Genomic DNA, 17,903 nt, shown 5'->3' with positions numbered 1-17,903 from the left:
TATACACTTTGTGCTTTTTTAGTAAACATTAGGTTTGTTAGACTACTACCATTCTTCTAATGAGGAACCTCAAGTGAGAGGAGTTGAGAGGTTCTTGCTCCATGGACACTACTTGGTCTTTTAAGAGTTAGAGGAGATGAAAAAGATGGCACTTGGTGCAGTTCAATAATTTCACTGTTTTCTTTCTTTTGGAGCTCACACTAACACCCTACTGCTCTTCAGGGAATTTTTTTCCAGGTCAATTCCAACATAACACTTCAACGTCAGCAGAATTAGCATTGTTTGTCTCTCACCCTCCCTTTCCCAGTGACCTTGGACACCTTATGATAGAATCTGCAAAATCTATAGAAGGGAGACTACACTGAAAACTGTGGTCCCCAGGGTTTTAAAGAAAGTTTCCCTGAATATAAACGGATTCATACTTCAGATTAATAACCAAGGAGAATGAATAATGAACGGATGCGTTATGACTGTTGCAATTGAGAAAATGAAGCATAACTAAAAAAAAAAAATGAAATCAGGTTAACTCTATGTGGCTACCATTGTGGTAGGAGCAATGGGAAGCACAGCCTCATAGCAGATAAAATATCTCTGAAGGGAAAATCATCACTCAAACTTTATACAGCTCCATTCATCCTGCCTGTCTTTGAGGGGACTGAGCAGCTGACCCACCATTTGACCTACTGAATTGTAATTGGAAATATATATCTCTGCTTCATTTTCTGTAGGGATATCTGTTCAGGGTCTCATATTCAGTCCTAAATCTGAAGAGAGTCAGGATACACATTCTGCATTTAAATATCTTGGGTATTCCACACAAATAGAATAAATTTGTATCTAAATTGAGATAAATCTGATTATGTATAGCTTAGACCTCACTCTCACTGCTTGCCACATGGGTGCAAAAAAGATCATAAAATTGCTACTGTAAAAAACTCCAGGACTCCATTGAATCCTACTGAATCTCTCTCTAGTATATGTATTTACTCCACACAGGCATGAATGACTACAAAACCAAGAGCAACAATGACTGTGTAATTATTTCAGTTGTTACTATCATCTGCAAGTACTATTCCCACTGCAGTTCTTGCTTTCTTCAGTACATGCACTTGCACGTACAGAGCTGATAGAAACATGGCAGAGAACACCTTTCTTTACTGAAATCAATCTTGTTTCAAAGCAGGCTCATAAGGCAAACCTCCACCTTCTAGCACATATCAATGACACAAACTGCCATGTTTCATACGTTCACCAATACACAGTAAAGATCTTTCAGCTTCATGTCTAAGGCAATCAGAGAATCACGGAACATCTCAAGTTGGATGGGACCCATAATGGTCATAAAGTTCAATTCCCTGCTCCTCACAGGACTACCTGAAACTAAACCATTTGACCAAGAATGTCATCCATATGCTCCTTGAACTCTGACATCACTCATCTCTGCTTCATAGCCCTGGTTTGGGTTTTGTGTGAACTAATATTTTTATTTTCTTCCAGGTCTGTGCAGAACCCAGTGAATCCCCACTGCTCCCATTCCAATCTAATGCCAGCTGTTTTCACACAGGCTGGCTGCCAGCCAGCCCCTGCATGGTTCTGCTGTGCTTTGGATGAACAGAGGTCATGGAGTGAAGTCCTGGGGAACACAAGCACACACTCCAATATACGCTTAACAATAGAGCTCCAAGACAATTGAACAAACATTGCTATTTTCATGTTCCTCAAGACCATAAAGGTGAGTTGGCCTCAGTATAAATTCTGGGGTTCTAACTGGAAAGGTGTTAAGTCAAAGTCTTCCAAAATTTAGGGAGTTATTCTGAACCTGTGATTCTGTTGGTACTAAAATTCCTCTGTTCTTCTCTTGAAGTATACAGACAAGATTCTTTAAGTCTCTGATGACTACAACACTTTTAAATAATGCTCTTTCTCTTGCTTCTTCTTTTCTGATTTAATATTTTTAGACTCAAAATGTCTTTCCCAAGGATGCAGAGTGAACAATGGAAACATCATTCAATCCAGCTTGCATACAAAGATTGACTTTGTACCACTGACACTGTAACAGGTTGATGTCACTAAAATTAATAAATTCCATCCAACAGTTGGACCCTAGCCACGGAAAAGGGTTATGAAAATGAATGATATAGCAGATGTCATATATCAGGGTAGGGAGAGTCATTGTTTTCCACTCTACACCATGCCCATGATAACATATTTTGCAAAGGACATCAGATTATCAGGAGGTTTTCAGTGCATGAGAAAACTGGACAACATTGTTGAAACTGGCAAATTACCCATGTCTCTGAGTTTATAAGAACTATGCTTCTAAGCATATTCTCTCTCTTTATAAATACTATCAACCTACTTTTCACACACACTTAGAAAGCCAAGCACTGACTTAATTATATAAATACAGAATCCACGAGTTTTGTTTCCTTGATTATCAGGTGGTGGGAACACAAGGATAAAGTAGGATAAAACTAAGCCTTAAAAATTACGTTAGACTCCATCCTTATGCATAAAAAAAGCAGAAGGCACAACTACCTCCTGGGAAATTACTATCATAATGTACCCTTTCAAAAATAAAATTGAAATGGGCATGTAGGTTTTTTCTACAGCTGGATTTTTCAGACTAGAATAGTATATAAACCTATTCAATATTCTCAGGTTTGCTCTGCTTTTTAAAGTTCATACTACTACATGTGAGCTATTTCAAATAGAGAGATTATTGTGCTTTGCCATTTTGTGTAAGCTAGTTACAAGTAAAACAATTATAAATATCAAATTATGGCCAGAAGAACAGGTAAGTCATCTGAGTTGCACACAAACACTATTTTATATACCAGGTTTCTGAGGCATATCCTTGTTCCTAAAGTCACAAACTGCAGGATTAAAGGAAAGATGTCTGGTGTTTCTTACTGTACAAGGAAGTCAACTGTGTCATCTGAAGGAACTGCTTAAGCTGCACTGATGAAAGAAATCAAACTATTTTAGGCTTAACCATCAGAAGGCTAAAATACTCAAGCAGTCAAAATTCTGGGGGGTTTTGTTTCTTTGTGTTTTTTTAAACTGGGGAAAAATGTTCATACTTGAACCTAAATGTCTTCCACCTCTTTGCAATGAAATCACCCAAAGATATAAATAAACTATTCTAAATAAAGTTCAGACTGACTGCAGCATTAGATATGTCTATTAATGTATGTGACTGTCAGCCAAAATAAATTAACCTCCAATGGAAGTCATTTTCATAAAATTAATTATTCCAATGTCAGCTAAAAGAGTCAGGTGCACTCTCTCTGCTCCTTCACCTAGACTTTTTGATGAACTTCCCAAATAGGCTGCAGCTAGAAAAACTTCAGAATAGTTCTATATTTGAAGGTTTTATTTGATTGCTTTTTCTAGGCTGTGAGCTTGGTTGTTAATTTTTTTTTTAAGTAAACCAAAGGATCTAACAAGAAAAAGAAAGGATTACTGAGCAATTGATATATAGTACAACAAAAATATAAGGGGAAACTCAATGACAGAATGAACATTAAGCCTCATGGACTAGAAAAGGGACTGAGATACTGGCAGGTACCCATAACTCACCTCAGGGATTTAGCTTTTGTCACTCTTCTGAAAATTTGCCCAAATTTAGTTGCTGTAAATCTGAAAAATGGAGCTTGTATATCTCAGTAGAGACTTGGATTTTAGCTGCCAGTGCCTGCAAAATTCAACCCACACTGGAACAGAGTAGTGCAGTAGGAAGGGACCTACAACAATTCTGCAGTCCAAGCGACACGCTGAGCACATCCCAGCCAAACCTTCCCAGTGCAGCCTCAGCTCTTGGCTGCTGGGAACTGTTTCTAACTTCAGGCACAGATGTTTCTCAGAGCTTGTGTGGGAAATCCTGCAGACCAAGTTACTGTGCAGTCCAGGCAGACTGAGCATTTATAATATTCACAAAATAAGGAAGAATGTGCTGACAATTTGGGTTCATCTAAATCAGTGTTACAAACATATTTGCATTGTAACTATGAACTTAATGCAGAGGTTCTTAACTTTAATGTTTGCCAAGGTGACGATGTTGTTTCTTTGCTGCAGCACTCTTAAGCAGCCTGAAGAACTCTACATATATTTTCCCCTCTGTTGGCATTCTCAAATTTCCCTGAATGGCACTGAATTGCTGACAGACCATTCAGTCTCTCAACTCTGCCTCCATGCCTCAAAGATCAACTTAAGCCCAAATATACTAATGCAATTTTGTAGCTTGGTAATTTTTGGGTTTGGAATAGCTATTACATTTTCCTGACACAAACACATACCTCTGTTTGTGTGTTTTTAAGGATCCTAATATGTGTTCTCAAAACTGTTTTCTTCCAGGCTTAGTATTTTGTGTAGGGGGTAACAAAAACTGTTTAATTAACATAATGAGGGTTTGTAAGGGATAGCTGAGAGCTGGTTATGAAGAGGTTTGTCCTCACAGCAATCTGTATATAAGAACACACATTAAACATATGGGTAGGGAAAAATCATAATGCCCTAGGCAAGGCTTTGCTGTGGAATAAAGATCTATCTCCTTCTGCACAGAAACACAATAGTTTCCTAACATCACGACATTCCAAGAGAGAATTGGAGCATATACTATTCAATTTTACAAAACTGTTGAATTGTGCACTTGAGACAGTCAAAATGGACAGCAAGATAGACAGATTTTTTATTCCAGCAAAATTATTTTATGTTGATATTCTGTGTCTATGATGCATCCAAATAGCTGCCCTGGGGCGAGACCCCAGTGCAATCAAGCTGTCAGGTTTAACATATATATTCTATGAAAACAACTTTAGTAAACAAATTAAAGATCATGGCTACTTGCAAAGAAGGTTACTCGCTCTTTTACTGGCAATTCAGACATTTTTTATCTCTAAAATAGCAGGTTGCCATCATATATTTGGAGCATTAGTTTCATCTCATCACCAGCATGATAAACAAAATAATGCTCCCCAACCTTTAAATCCTTCTCCTGTCAATGTCTTAACAAATTCAAGACATATCAACTACTTGTACTGTCAGCATGGTAGATGGAGTATGAGTGCTGTCAATTTGTTGGAACAAACCATTCTCTGCATACAGGTCCCAGAATGCAGCTTCAGGTTTACCTGAAGCAAATAAAAAAAAAAAATTTGTGAAATGAATATCTAACTCAGCAAAGTGTAAATTGCAGGTCACAAAAATAGTATATTCTTATTGTAGAGCATTTACATGCTCTTAATTCATTTGCATCCCAAAGGATTAAAGTTATTTTAAAGAAATAGTCCCTCAACCTCTTAAGGTGCTGGATTCTGCTATTGTTCTGCCTAAGCTGATACAACTCAGCTGGAAATAAAAATGTGACTTACAAAAAGAATATTTTCATTTCTTGGTTGCTATAATTTTCCAACAAAAAAATATACAGCTGTACTGTATTTCTCTGGTCACTCAAAGGAGAACAAAGACATGAATTGTAAGTGGGATGTAAGAATTTCCCAACACTAGGTGTTTGGGTTTTGTTGGTTTTATAGATGGAAAAATACAGACAATGAATAGCAGTAAAGTTCTGTTTTCTGGAACAAAACATGGAGCCAGCTTCCCAACGCATTTGCCTTTCTCAGAGAGATGAGGAAAGTGGAGCAATAGCAGCCACATCCTGTAGGTTCAATGGGCAGCAATGGTGCAGAGTCCTCAGTCATTTGGATGTTGTTATGGGAACTACAAAATCAGAGATCCAACAATTGCAGGCATCAGTAAAAAGCACCATTTTTCTCCAAATTCATTTTCATTGGTCACTCTTCTTAACACTAAAAATCAATAGGTACTCGATAAAGGAGCTGCATCCATTCCTTTCCATAGGATGCAACCCATGGCTCATATTTGATAACAGAGAAATCTAAAACCTTATTTCCTTTTTGTGATCCTGTCAAAACATTTTAATTCTAAGCTTGAACACAGTTTCCTAAATTCCTTCCTGCATTTGTTTTTTCTTGTTCTGAAATTAAAATAGTCTATGTCAAAATGACAGTCTAGCAATTAAGGCATTACTCAATATCAATAAGATTACAAGGATCAGATCCTTAGTAGGTCTATTTGAGACATGAATTTGCATGAAGTGGAATAAAAGAAGCAAGAGTTCAACAAAACTGCTGAATATATACTTAACATTAAATGCATTCTTAAATACTATGTAGCATTTAGACCACAAAAATATAACCAAGTCTTATTCTGCAGCAATATCCAGTTTACAAATTAGTGCCCTATAAAATCAATTTACAGTAAGAGGCAGTCATAGTAAAACACAGGCAATATAGACTTTAATTAAAGCAAGACTCTAATGATGTCATCAGTAAACCACAGTTTGTGCTTTGCAAATAGCAATTACTCCAGAACTGCAGAATTATTATCTTAATCCTATTTATCTGCTCCTTGGTATAAAGTTTTCTTGTTTAAGCTGTGAGTTACAGTCCATCATGACTTTAAACAGCAAAAGCATAATAGGGAGATCTAAGTTCAATCATAAATAGAGGCCAGTTTCTACTTCAGCCACATTGGAAATATCGAGTAACTGATTTCCCAGGGATGAATTGCAGAACAATTCAAAACACACAGAGTAGCAGAATTCTTATTAATTGCTATTACCCTGAAACCAGTATTGATTCCAAATGCTTACATATATTGGGATACATCTATGCATGAAAACTTCCTGATGTTCTGTGTATGTGTGAACATGTGTACAAACTTCACACTTTGTTAATTTTGTGTCTAATTAATGCACAACTTGCAAACCCATATCTTATAATTAAAGTTCTTTGTCATTAGAGACACACTGCTAAGACACTTCACAAATATGTCCAATTTCATCTGCAAAGAATGACAGACTATAAGCAGCACATTAAGCAATTTGAAAATCAGTTGGGAAAAAAATCAAAACTTAATTACAGAGTTCAAATTATTGAAATTGCTCATGCCAGTGTTAAAAAAAAAAAACCACAACAAGCCCTCAAAATTCTCCAAGAGAAACTATTGACCACTCGTGTAAAGCTAATCTAAGAAATACAATTTGTCTTGAGGCTTTTCTTAAGAAAGCAATAATTTAAAACTGTGCTGGTCCCCAATAAGTAAGACTCCAAGACAGTTTTGATCCATTGATGAATCCTTCCTAATATGTTCCCTGAGGTACAGTTTTCCTAAATCTATTAGACATTTACAGTCTTTCAGGATGTGCTGCCTGAGCTGCTCTATCACACTGTATTAACTTGACAAGGTAATGCAGTGCTATCTTTTATTTCCATGGAAAGAACTCAGCTTTGACCTTGGAACCACTAACAACAGTTTATTACCCCTAACCTTACTAGAGGGACATTCTGACATATTCCTGCAAATTATTACCCCAGACATATGGTACACATTAGATACATAGAGGAAGTTATATAGGGGGGTTACTCAGGGCAAGATACCAACTCTACTAAAAATCACAGTATTATTTCTACCCAATACCCAGTTCTCCAAGGAAAGGCAAAACAAAACAAAAGCAGTCCATGATGGTCTAGTAATTTATAAAATACAGTTACCACAACAAACCAACAATTCCCATTTGTTGCTTAGTGGCTTCCCTAGGCTATCAGCCTGCAATCATGGTACTGACTCCTCTTGGAATCATAATGGATCTTGAATCCCAGATAAAATTATTCCTCTTCCAGTAAACACATTCACATGTTTGTGGGGATAAAGGGAATGCCCAGGCCCTTCTCCCCTGCTGTGCAGTGGCCTCTGGAAGAGTACCCTGAGTATTACTGCACTGATAAAAGGATCCCAGCCACACTGAGCACAGTTGTAAACCGTCCTATGCAACAGATTTTGTGAGTTTATGCATCACAGTAAGCTTCCAGGAAAGAGTTATTTGTGCATTAATCTTCATCTTAATAACCCCTTTGCTGCAAATAAATTAGCTATACTTAGCTGTGTCATAAGACTTTATACTGCAATGTGCTGGAAGGAAAGCTGCTCTTCCATTTTTCTTTTTCAGAATTACTCTCAGCTGCAGTGTTTGTTAGGGAGCCAATGCAAAGTGTGACTATTCAGCACAGGGGCACAAGTCAAACAAGGGCTCTTTTTCACTCTTTTGATATTTTTCTAGAGACAAATTTATGGACATTACTTCAAAATACACCATAAAGTAACTAAACCCAGAATAATTCAAAATGCTTGGTAAGAGAAAAATTCTACATCTGAGGTATTTCAAGCAGCAATTTAAGATGCATTGTTCTTTCTTTGTTCAGAGGCTTTGTAATCATTATTTTACAGCATTTTAGGATGCCTTTAAATGAATTTTTGCCTAAATAATGAACGCTAAGTGACTGGAGGCCCCTGGGACTTGTTAGAGATCAAGCAATAACAGCAAGCAAGGCACAATGTCTCCAACCAGCACACCAAGCTCTGCTCCAGGTGACATCCACTGAAACTGGAAGTGTCTGCTTAAATTAAATCCTGCAGAGATATTCATCTGCTGCAAGTTAAGCATTTATATATTACTGCTCTAATATATAGGATTTGCCCCTTGCCTGGAGTACATGTACTAAGTCCTTGCAGTATTAAGGCTTTATTTTGGATTTATATCATTATGACAAAAGGCAGAATTTGTCTCAGTATTATTTAACACAGATATATATAGTGAAAGGAGAAAGGTCACAGCTATGAAAGTTTTGCTTGATCTACTACAACTCCCTGAGACTTCAAACACCCATAACAGGATTCAGACCCCATCCAGGTATCCAATTGATTAAAGCTACTAATTTTGTAAAAAATTAATTACAACTGAATGAAAGAACTCTCTGAACATATGGTTTTGAGATTTGCCAACATCCAAGGCCAATTTATTTCTTGTTAATCTATGTATGTAAGATGTCTGAGACAGCGTGTAAATCTCCTTTTAAAAAGCTGGAGTAAAGAGTTGAGAAAGAAAAACCAAGATGTGACACTGTTCAATGAATGTCACAAAGCAAAGTTTTTCTTGTCATATAAAAGAAGTGTGGAGACTCCAAACTCACTTTTTTTGCCATGCATTTTACAAATAAATGTAATTGGAAACTTTTTTCTAAGGATTTAATTGCAAATATCCTTCCCTGCTGGCTTTGTTCTTGTCATCAAAGCAACTAACACATTTCATTGTTGACAAGTCTCTCAGAATTTGGAACACTTTCTGCTGTTTTTGTTTTCTTTCTCACACATTAGAGAAATTCTTTGGCTGCTGCTATGATCAACAAAGGTTGCTGGATTTAGGTGAAGCCAGGAACAATCAACCACTGTCCAATAGCAAATTCCTTCCCTGTCTTCTCCCTGAAAATACTGGAGAGACTTCCATGGATAAGGTCAGAATTTCACTGCAGCTCGTGAGGCAGCTGTTTCTCTAAGGTTTGATGAAACAATGCTCATTTATATTGCAAATTCCCAATAATTTTTAAAGCTAAATCATGTACACAAATGTATTTTTTTTAAGTTGGAATATTAACACATCTATTACTTCTATTGGAAAGCAATATTGAACATTGAGAAAAATATAATCGGGAATAGCAAAAAAGTCTATTTACAGATTATTTTCTAAATAAGCAACATCTTCTACAGACAGAGAGGCCACTGCATGTCTAGGTAAAGTATGTGAAGACCAGTTACAAACTGGAATGGTCTGAGTGGGTGGATCAGGAAACCTAAGCTGCTGAACACTGGCAATAAATAAAACTAGTTGAACTCGATGGTGATTATTTCATTTCAGATGTTAAAAATCTCTAAATTCCAAACCCCAGCACACTAGAGTTCATATTACTCAAGAATTATGACATCCACAAAGGGATTTATCATTCTTCAGTTTATGTTCTCTAATTTCACACTTTCAGTTGCTTTAGCTGAGTTTTTCAAGTGTCACCATAGAGATGAAAATTCACTGTTGACAACCTCTACTCTTATTTGTGGTCTGAAATAATTTAGCATCACTTTTCAACTGTGGACTTTTTTTTTTTACTTCCCAAAGCATGCTTTTCCTGACAGATGAAAGATTTCTCAGAATGTCATTCTTCAGCAAGGATCCTAAATAACATCAGGCCTAAAAATAGATCTGACAAAGTTCCCCCAAATACACACTCCTTCCACACACCTTTCAACCCAATGATTATTTTTGAAGTTTGCTTCAGTTTATCATTCCAGTCTAAAGGGCTGAACATCAGATAACCCACTTGTTTTTAAAACCATAATCAGGCAAGACATTATGGCCAAAATGAAGAACAATAAATGAAGCAATGGGAGATTATGTGTCAAGGCTGTGATGTCATCCACAGCACCAGCAATCCTGTTCAATATCTGTTTTCCATAAAAAACAGATTAATCAGCACTGATTTTTAATTTTGTTTCTACTGTTTCCATCTTAAGCAGTCTGTTGAGTGCATGAGAACTGATCTTCAATTAACATGTCTGAGATTACTTGTGGCGTCATTAACTTTAAAATATTTACACAACACTGGGTTTTCCTTCCAGTCCTCTGGAAATTTTATTGCTAAAGAGACACTGGAAGTTCATGGAACTTGTTTGGCAGTTGTTTTAAGAATCCATTGTATATCCAGGCATTATGTAATATAATACAATGTTTGTATTATTTAAGCATTATAAATTTGAAGGTATTTGACATTCATCTTGGTAACTCTTTTAAAGTATTAATTTTGACTAGCAAAGAAATATATTGCTATTTCTCTACAAAATCCATCACCTCCCATCAGTTCCTTTAGCCATCTTTATTTTTATTTAGGCTTTTAAGGTTATAAATTTCATAACTGAGTTCAGTTATGTGTGAATGAATCCAAGTTACAACTCAATATTGAAGTTTCACCCTTATCTACTTAATTTTTGCCCTTGTGAGGGGGCTTGAAAGGCTTCTCTATAGGTCTGTCAGGAAAAGCAATGATAAACATTCTCAGCAAAACAAAGTAGCTCTTTTTCTCATCCTACACAATCTGAAATCCACATCAGTTCTGGGGAGAGGGGGGCAAATGATAACAACACATGACTTCCTTTGGTTTTTTTCACCTTACCAGTAAAAACCAGAAGTAGTGACACCAAAATGTGCACGGCTGCAGCAGTTGAACAAACATGCTGGAGCAGAATTAAGTTCCATCTCTAGGGAGATCCAGAGTGAGCTGAGCTTTACTTCACTTCACTGTTAAGGCAACAGGAGTCCTGTTCTGATCACTGAGTGCTTCACAGAGCAAGTCACCTCCCCCTGCAGATTGCACCTGTTCCTCTTGCACCTATGAGAGCCCTGTGGAGCTGCTCCCAAAGGGAGGTCACATTAGAGTCATCTTGGAATACTTAAAGATACACATACAAAATAAGGAATGAGATCAGATTTAAATACTAATTGAAGATTTATTAATTTTTTTACAGTATATTCATTAGAAGAGCAAAGAGGCTGCAGCATTATTGTACTGCAAATGCCACTCAGTTTAAAGTTCATAATTTTCCTTATTTCACTAACTCATTACTAAACCAAAAATCTCCAATCTCCTGCTGTACTAAAACTTTGTATTAGTAGGATCATATGTGTATCTAAGCCAGCTACATGAGTCAAATCATATTACAGCTCACTAACAATTATTTTAAAAGTATATTTATATTCATCCCATATAAGCATAGTGGGTTTTTTTCTATTCCTGTGAATTATTTACACCAGAACTGTTGATTCACGAAGCTGGGGTTTCATCAAACTTGACCTATGCGAAATGCAAGCACCTGATGGTGTTCTCTGAACTATTGATTCTGCTGCATCCATCTGTCTCACTCTCACTGTGTTCTGAGTACTCTCTGAAGAATAATGCTGGCATCTGTTTTAAGTATAAGCTTTCTAAATTACTGCATAGATGCATTACAGAGTAGTTAAGAAAAATCAATGGTTTCTATGTAAATAACCACAAAGCTTTCCTACTTCCTCTAAAACATAAATTTCTTCAGTAAAAATTGTTTTATTTTATTTTTACTCCTATATTTCTCCTTTACATCAGCTGTGCTGTCAAAGCTATCCTGATATTCCGCTGCTGTTTAAATTTATCATGGGTGTGAATTCCTTTGTTGTGGGTGTTTTCTTCCAAGGAATATGCATTTCATATTGTCTGTATTACTGAAAAGTAACAGTGAAAAGTGAGATTGAGATTCAAGACCTTAGCACACGTTTAAATACATTTTCATTGCTTTCCTAAAAATGGTGCAAGGGTGTCACCCAAGTGGATCACTTAGAAAATATTTCAGATTAGCCTTTTAAAATAACATTTAATTGCTATGGAAATTAAGATAAAATGAATGTAATTAGTATGCAGTCTTCCCTTCTGAGCACAGAGCAGCAATAATAACTTTGAGCTAAAGCTGTAAGAATGGTGAAATGTACTGTCCGTGCCCAAGCCTGGATTTCTACAAAATTAATTTCTGTTAGCAGAATCATGATAAGAGACCTGTGGAAAGGAAAGCTCTCCAGTGCTAATCTGAACTCTTGTCCTATCTTGAAAAGATTCAAAGATATATTATAATTGCTTTTGATCATCTTAAAAAAAAAAAAAAGAAAAGAATAAAAAGAAAAAAGAAAACTCGTAAGAAAAGGAAGAATTACAGAACTGAGAAGAAGCAGTCTAGAAAAAGCTGTTAGGCACTGAGTAGATGCCAGTACAGTCAGTCAAGAGAAGGGCTGAGCTGATGTACACAAACATGCAGCCAAGGAGAACAGTGGTGACAAATACATTATTTTGGCCGCTAAATATAAGAACCTGCTGGTCAGAATCTCTGCACAGATATCTGGCAAAAAATATTTTGGAACAACATTAATTTTATGCCAAAATAGCAGTACTTGTAAAAACCATCTGGCACAATGGCTCACTCACATTAACCCTCTCACTTTATCTCTCTGAACCAACAGTCTGGTCCATTTTTTATTTTTGTAAACCAGAGTTACAGAATCTAAAATTGACATCTCAACTTCAGTCATCAATAAATCTGGAAAATTCTTGGCTACACAAGTGTTCAGGAGCAAAGGATTCATAAAGCCAAAATGTCCTTAAAAGACAAGCCATGGTCTCATTATGGCAGAAAAGTATCTGCTGAAATCCCCATAGCTGGCAGGTTCCTCTGGATTTGAATCCTAATTTAAAATACTACTCATCAATATATATTCACATCCTATGGAGGAAAAAATAATCTATAGCTAAGGTGGCCAATCACTGCAAATAGCTTCTATTTATTCTTTAAAACTCACTTTGCCATTTCATGACCTGTTTATTTTTATATGATGGACAAATTGTAGACTATGGCAGCAGCAACATGGCTGAGATGTTCAGTTTTCTCCCCTTTAGTGAGTGGAACTGCTCAAGCCCTTGTGGTAATTGTTTCCATCCTCCTTCTTGTTATCTGTTTGTCACACTGGCATTTTGCTTTTAAAGCTTTTCCATTTGAGTCATGTCAATCAAGTCAGAAAAATGCAGGGCTGTAATAATGAACTAACTTGTCTAGCACTTTGCATTTCTCAATTACAGGATCTCAAGAATATGCTATTTTTTGGAATGTGATCTCTATGCACACACTTAACAGAGTTCTCACTGTAATGGAGGAATCATATCACAAAGTGTTCAATGGATGTCTTTGCTTACTTAAGATGTTTATACTGCATCTGAAAATAACCCTTGATAAATCAGTTTTCTGCACTGTTCAGAGACTGCAAGAAAGTTATTTAGGTCTTTGTAATATTTTTGTGAATAAGGATATGGAAGACAATAACCAGTTCACTAATGACTAAACTAGCACCCTCTGGGAGAAACCATGGGCATATTACAACTTCCTTTAATCAGGAAATTCAGAAAATTGTAATCAACAGAAATCACAATGGATCTCACATGGGGTACAAGGACTTGAGCTAAGGATTTTGTGGGGTTTTTTGTTTGTTGGGTTTTTCATATAAGAGTTGTTGAAAAATGGAAAACACCATGAAATCTAATTTCATTTCAAAGTGTTTAACATTTTATGTCCTGCCTGAGACATGTCATGCAGAAGTAGTACTTTTTACTGTTGTGAATGGGCTTTGGTTTAGTTCTGGGGAAAAAAAAGAAAAAAAAGATGGAAGGAAAAAAGAATGCAACTAATACTGTACTTCCTACAGTCTGATGTATTCTCTGGAAGTCTTCTGCCTAGTGTGATCAAGTGTAAGCTGATGCATTAATGCATTTTACTGGTAATATTCAGCTGCTATTCAGTAGATTTCTTTTGTACTTATGGTTTCAGATTCTGCTTCATTTATTTTTTCCTGATCAGCTAGAAAGTTGAGGAAGTCCCCGAGATGGCACTCCTCAGTACAAAGGTTAAGTTCAACCGAAACATTCAGTCTTTGTCCGAAGTCTGCCCAAGTATTTATGGGCAATTTCAGACAATTCTCAAAGTGCTCAGGTCACTCGTGCCTGGGGCATCATCAGAACCATGAAAGGGCGATCCCATGGCTGGGTAGCCAGACCCGCTGGTGTTTGAAGGCACAGACTTCTTAAGAGAAGATCTCTCTCTCCATTCTAGCCCAACTTATCTGGAGTAGAATCATTAGAGCCCCTGTAGACTTCCTCTGGGAGGCTCTGAGAATGTTTTCAAACGTCTACATTTCAAAAAAGCAGGACCTGTTGTCTTGATCCTTTATGTTACTTCGCTAACTCTCTACTCCATAAAACACAGCAGGGCAACATGGCTGGGTCATTGTGAATTTCTTCTGATGGCTAAATGAGAAAGCCTATCGTTACCTTGGGATAATACAGGAGGTGGGATAATTCAGAAGCCACGTTAGCTCCTTGTCCTGACGGCACACACATTGCTTCCATCAGCTTAACTGTATTTGAGCATGAATATAGCCGTGCTACAGCTCTAGCAGGATCCTTCTCAGGCTCATAAAAGCCATGAAACATTTCAATATATTCATTCTGCCCTCAACTTCTACAGCTCTGCCTTAGAACTGCACCTCGCCTGTTCCCACACTCCTGAGCACAATCATATTAAGCAGCAAGCAAAGGAATTTAACTCTGAATTTGCTCGCATTTCTGAATTTAAAATCAGATGTAAGAGGTACATAAATCTAATTTTAATTTCTTTTATGTAAATTCAAACCACATGGAGAAAACAAAAATTTGTCATTCTGTTTGTTTGGGGGCTTTATAGACTGACACCATATTAAGTTATTTAAGGCCAGTAAAATTTAATGGGAGTTATTCTTGCTCTTGCAACAGTGTTTGCTGCAGGAGATACTTCCAGAAGTGTGGTGAAGTCATTGCCTAATGTCTCCCCTGAGACTTCCAGCTTATAATGGGAGACTTTTTTCCTTCTCTTCCAATGTTTTTTATTGACACAGAAGCATATTTACTTGATAAAAGCAGAGCAGCTGGCTAGTGTCCCTAGGGAATTTACCCTTGCTAGGGAAGGTTTTAGCCCCCTCCCAAAAGTTCATTGAATTCAGGTTGATTTAATATGCTGAAAAACCTCCCCATTTGAAGGAAAGTTACTTTCTACTTGCAAAGTCATTGTTTTCTAAAGCACTGTCCCTCTTGGGAGAAAAGGAAAGGCAATATAAAAACCCTCTGGGACTATCATGTGGTAGTCAATAAAATTGCTTGTCCTGAATTTTGCACTTGAAGCTTTTGAGTGAAGGAAAATGGAAGTGTAGGAACAACCCATGGAGCTGTTTTCAGGGTACCAACAAGATCCATACCTTCTATCCAAGGAATTAAAAATAGTTAATTAAATTAACAATTAAATAATTGTTTTACATTACTTATGAGGAAGACCTTACTGGAATATCAACTTTTATTTTGCCTGTTATAGTGTTCATATAGCTCTCCATTTAATTTTCAAAGGTATTGGTAGAGACTTTTGCTTTACCAGTTAAATTTTCCAGGCGAAGTAAGTCATCAACAAAGAAAGTGTGCTGTCAAGAAAAACCACATAGAAAATCACTGATTAATTTTTTTAAAAAATATATGTAAGACAATGCAGTATAATTATTTGGCTTACTGGACTAAAAAAGCCAAATAAACCATAGCAATTACCTGGCTAAAAACCATTACGTTTGGCATAATCTAGACCCCAGCTGGGTACCACCCATCAATGACTGTGAGAAGCAGAGACTGCATGAGGAGCTGCAGCAGATCCCAACAACCTGCTGCAGTGCTCAAAAACAAACAAACAAACCAAAAAATCGAACAAACCCCCCAGCAAACAAGCAAAACCTTAAAAGCATGTAAAATTATTTGCATATGAGAACGCTCCATCTGTAGGAGTTTAGCTAATTCCAAATGCTAAAGAGTCAATCAACTGTACCCCAGAAGATATGAAAGAAGAAGATTAGAAGATTGTAAAAAAACATTGGTGAGATTTTCCTGTGGAAGTAGTTCCATGATTCCACTTTCTTGGCTCGAAGGCCGCCTTTCCTTAAATGGCCTCTCTTTAGTAGTGGAGCCTTTTCTTCCTTTCTCTTTTGTCTCACAATCTCACCGCATTTACAACTCATTTCAAAACACAACCATTGATAAAAAGACTTTAAACCTTCTTTTTTCCCCCACCTTTAAATAAAACTAACTACATTGCTTCTTTTGTTCCTGTGTTTACTTTTAAAATTCCCGAAAACTCATCCCGTCCTTTCTTCTGTCTTTATGACCGTCAGATTTGTTGTTTCTGCTTTTTCAGGTGGGCGAGCTGTTCTCCTACCAGTATTCTGCTATATGTTTAACTGTTAGATGCATACAGGAGGGAGAAGTGCTAAAAAGCTTTCACTAATCTAGATAACAAGATTTCAGATAATTTTTTCAGATATGGACGCTGTTAAGTAGGTTTACTGTAACCAAGGGAAATAGAAAAAAAACCCCACCATGAGTATTGTCCTGTTAGACGTGCTCATTGTTAAAAATAAAAGAAGAAACTGCAAACATTTCACCCAAAATGTCAAGTATGAACGACATCATATTTAAATAAGAAAGCAAGGCCTGAGTGACGAAAATAGGTTACTTTCCTGTGTTTGTGTTTGTAGATTACCTTCCGATGCTCATGTTTGCATGCTGAACAGACAGATTTAAAGCGCTACAAGGAAAACATGTCCATTTCAAAGTGAAACAAACTTCCACTGAAATTGAGCAATGTTACAGAAATGAGCATTTCTCCTTTGCAGCACCTTGGTTTCAACAGTCTGACAATGATTCTTTTAGCAGACTTTTCACAGTACTCTCATAACTGCTGCAAACTGCCTTCCCTAGAACTTACGAGGAAGCACCAAGGACTTTTTTAGATATCAAACTGAATTTGAAATCTTAAACTGAAATTTCCGTGAGCAGCCCTGCACTTCTTTGTTAACAGTGCTTAAAAAAATACCTAAAGAAAACTGCCCAACACACAATTAAATATATTTGCCATTTCCAGTTAAGGCAAATCAGTCCCACCCAAAATTACTGGTTAAAGAAAAAGAGGGTTTTTTTCACGCTGCAGTAAAATAACTACTGTTAATGGTGCAATGGGAGTTACAAACAGATTGTTACTTCCTTGAGGTCAGTTCTGAACACAATCTGGGTTCAGTTTGCATTGTTCTCAAAGCGGACGTATTGCAGGGAAAATCATAAGCACCAAGTCCTGATATGTGTAGATAATTATTAATGTGGTCTACGCACAAAAAAAGGAAAGTGTGACGTGACAGGCACAACAGAATCGCTATTTTCACTCTATTTACCACAAGGAAGAGGCGGCTGGTGAATACAGCTCATATCTCATACCAGGAAAAGATGCCACAATAAGGAGGATTTGAGTGCAGCAACTTGAACACAGGAGCAAGCTGGCACAGAGAGGGATAAAGGGTGGGCAGACAA

At 36.9% G+C, this 17,903-nt stretch overlaps 1 protein-coding gene across 1 annotated transcript in view; it reads right to left on the bottom strand.

Moving 5' to 3' along the window:
- Window positions 1-17,096, bottom strand: part of CARD11 (caspase recruitment domain family member 11) — a 103,491-nt gene extending 86,395 nt beyond the window's left edge. The window contains 1 exon segment of the mRNA XM_036392572.2: window positions 17,083-17,096. Within this exon segment, the coding sequence (XP_036248465.1) occupies window positions 17,083-17,096 (14 nt within the window).
- Window positions 17,097-17,903: the final 807 nt, after the last annotated feature.

The sequence above is a fragment of the Molothrus ater genome, chromosome 16 (assembly GCF_012460135.2).
Source record: "Molothrus ater isolate BHLD 08-10-18 breed brown headed cowbird chromosome 16, BPBGC_Mater_1.1, whole genome shotgun sequence".
Classification (NCBI taxonomy): Eukaryota; Metazoa; Chordata; class Aves; order Passeriformes; family Icteridae; genus Molothrus; species Molothrus ater.
The sequence above is the reverse complement of the archived record's forward strand: the minus strand, read 5'-3'. Positions and strand labels throughout refer to the sequence as shown.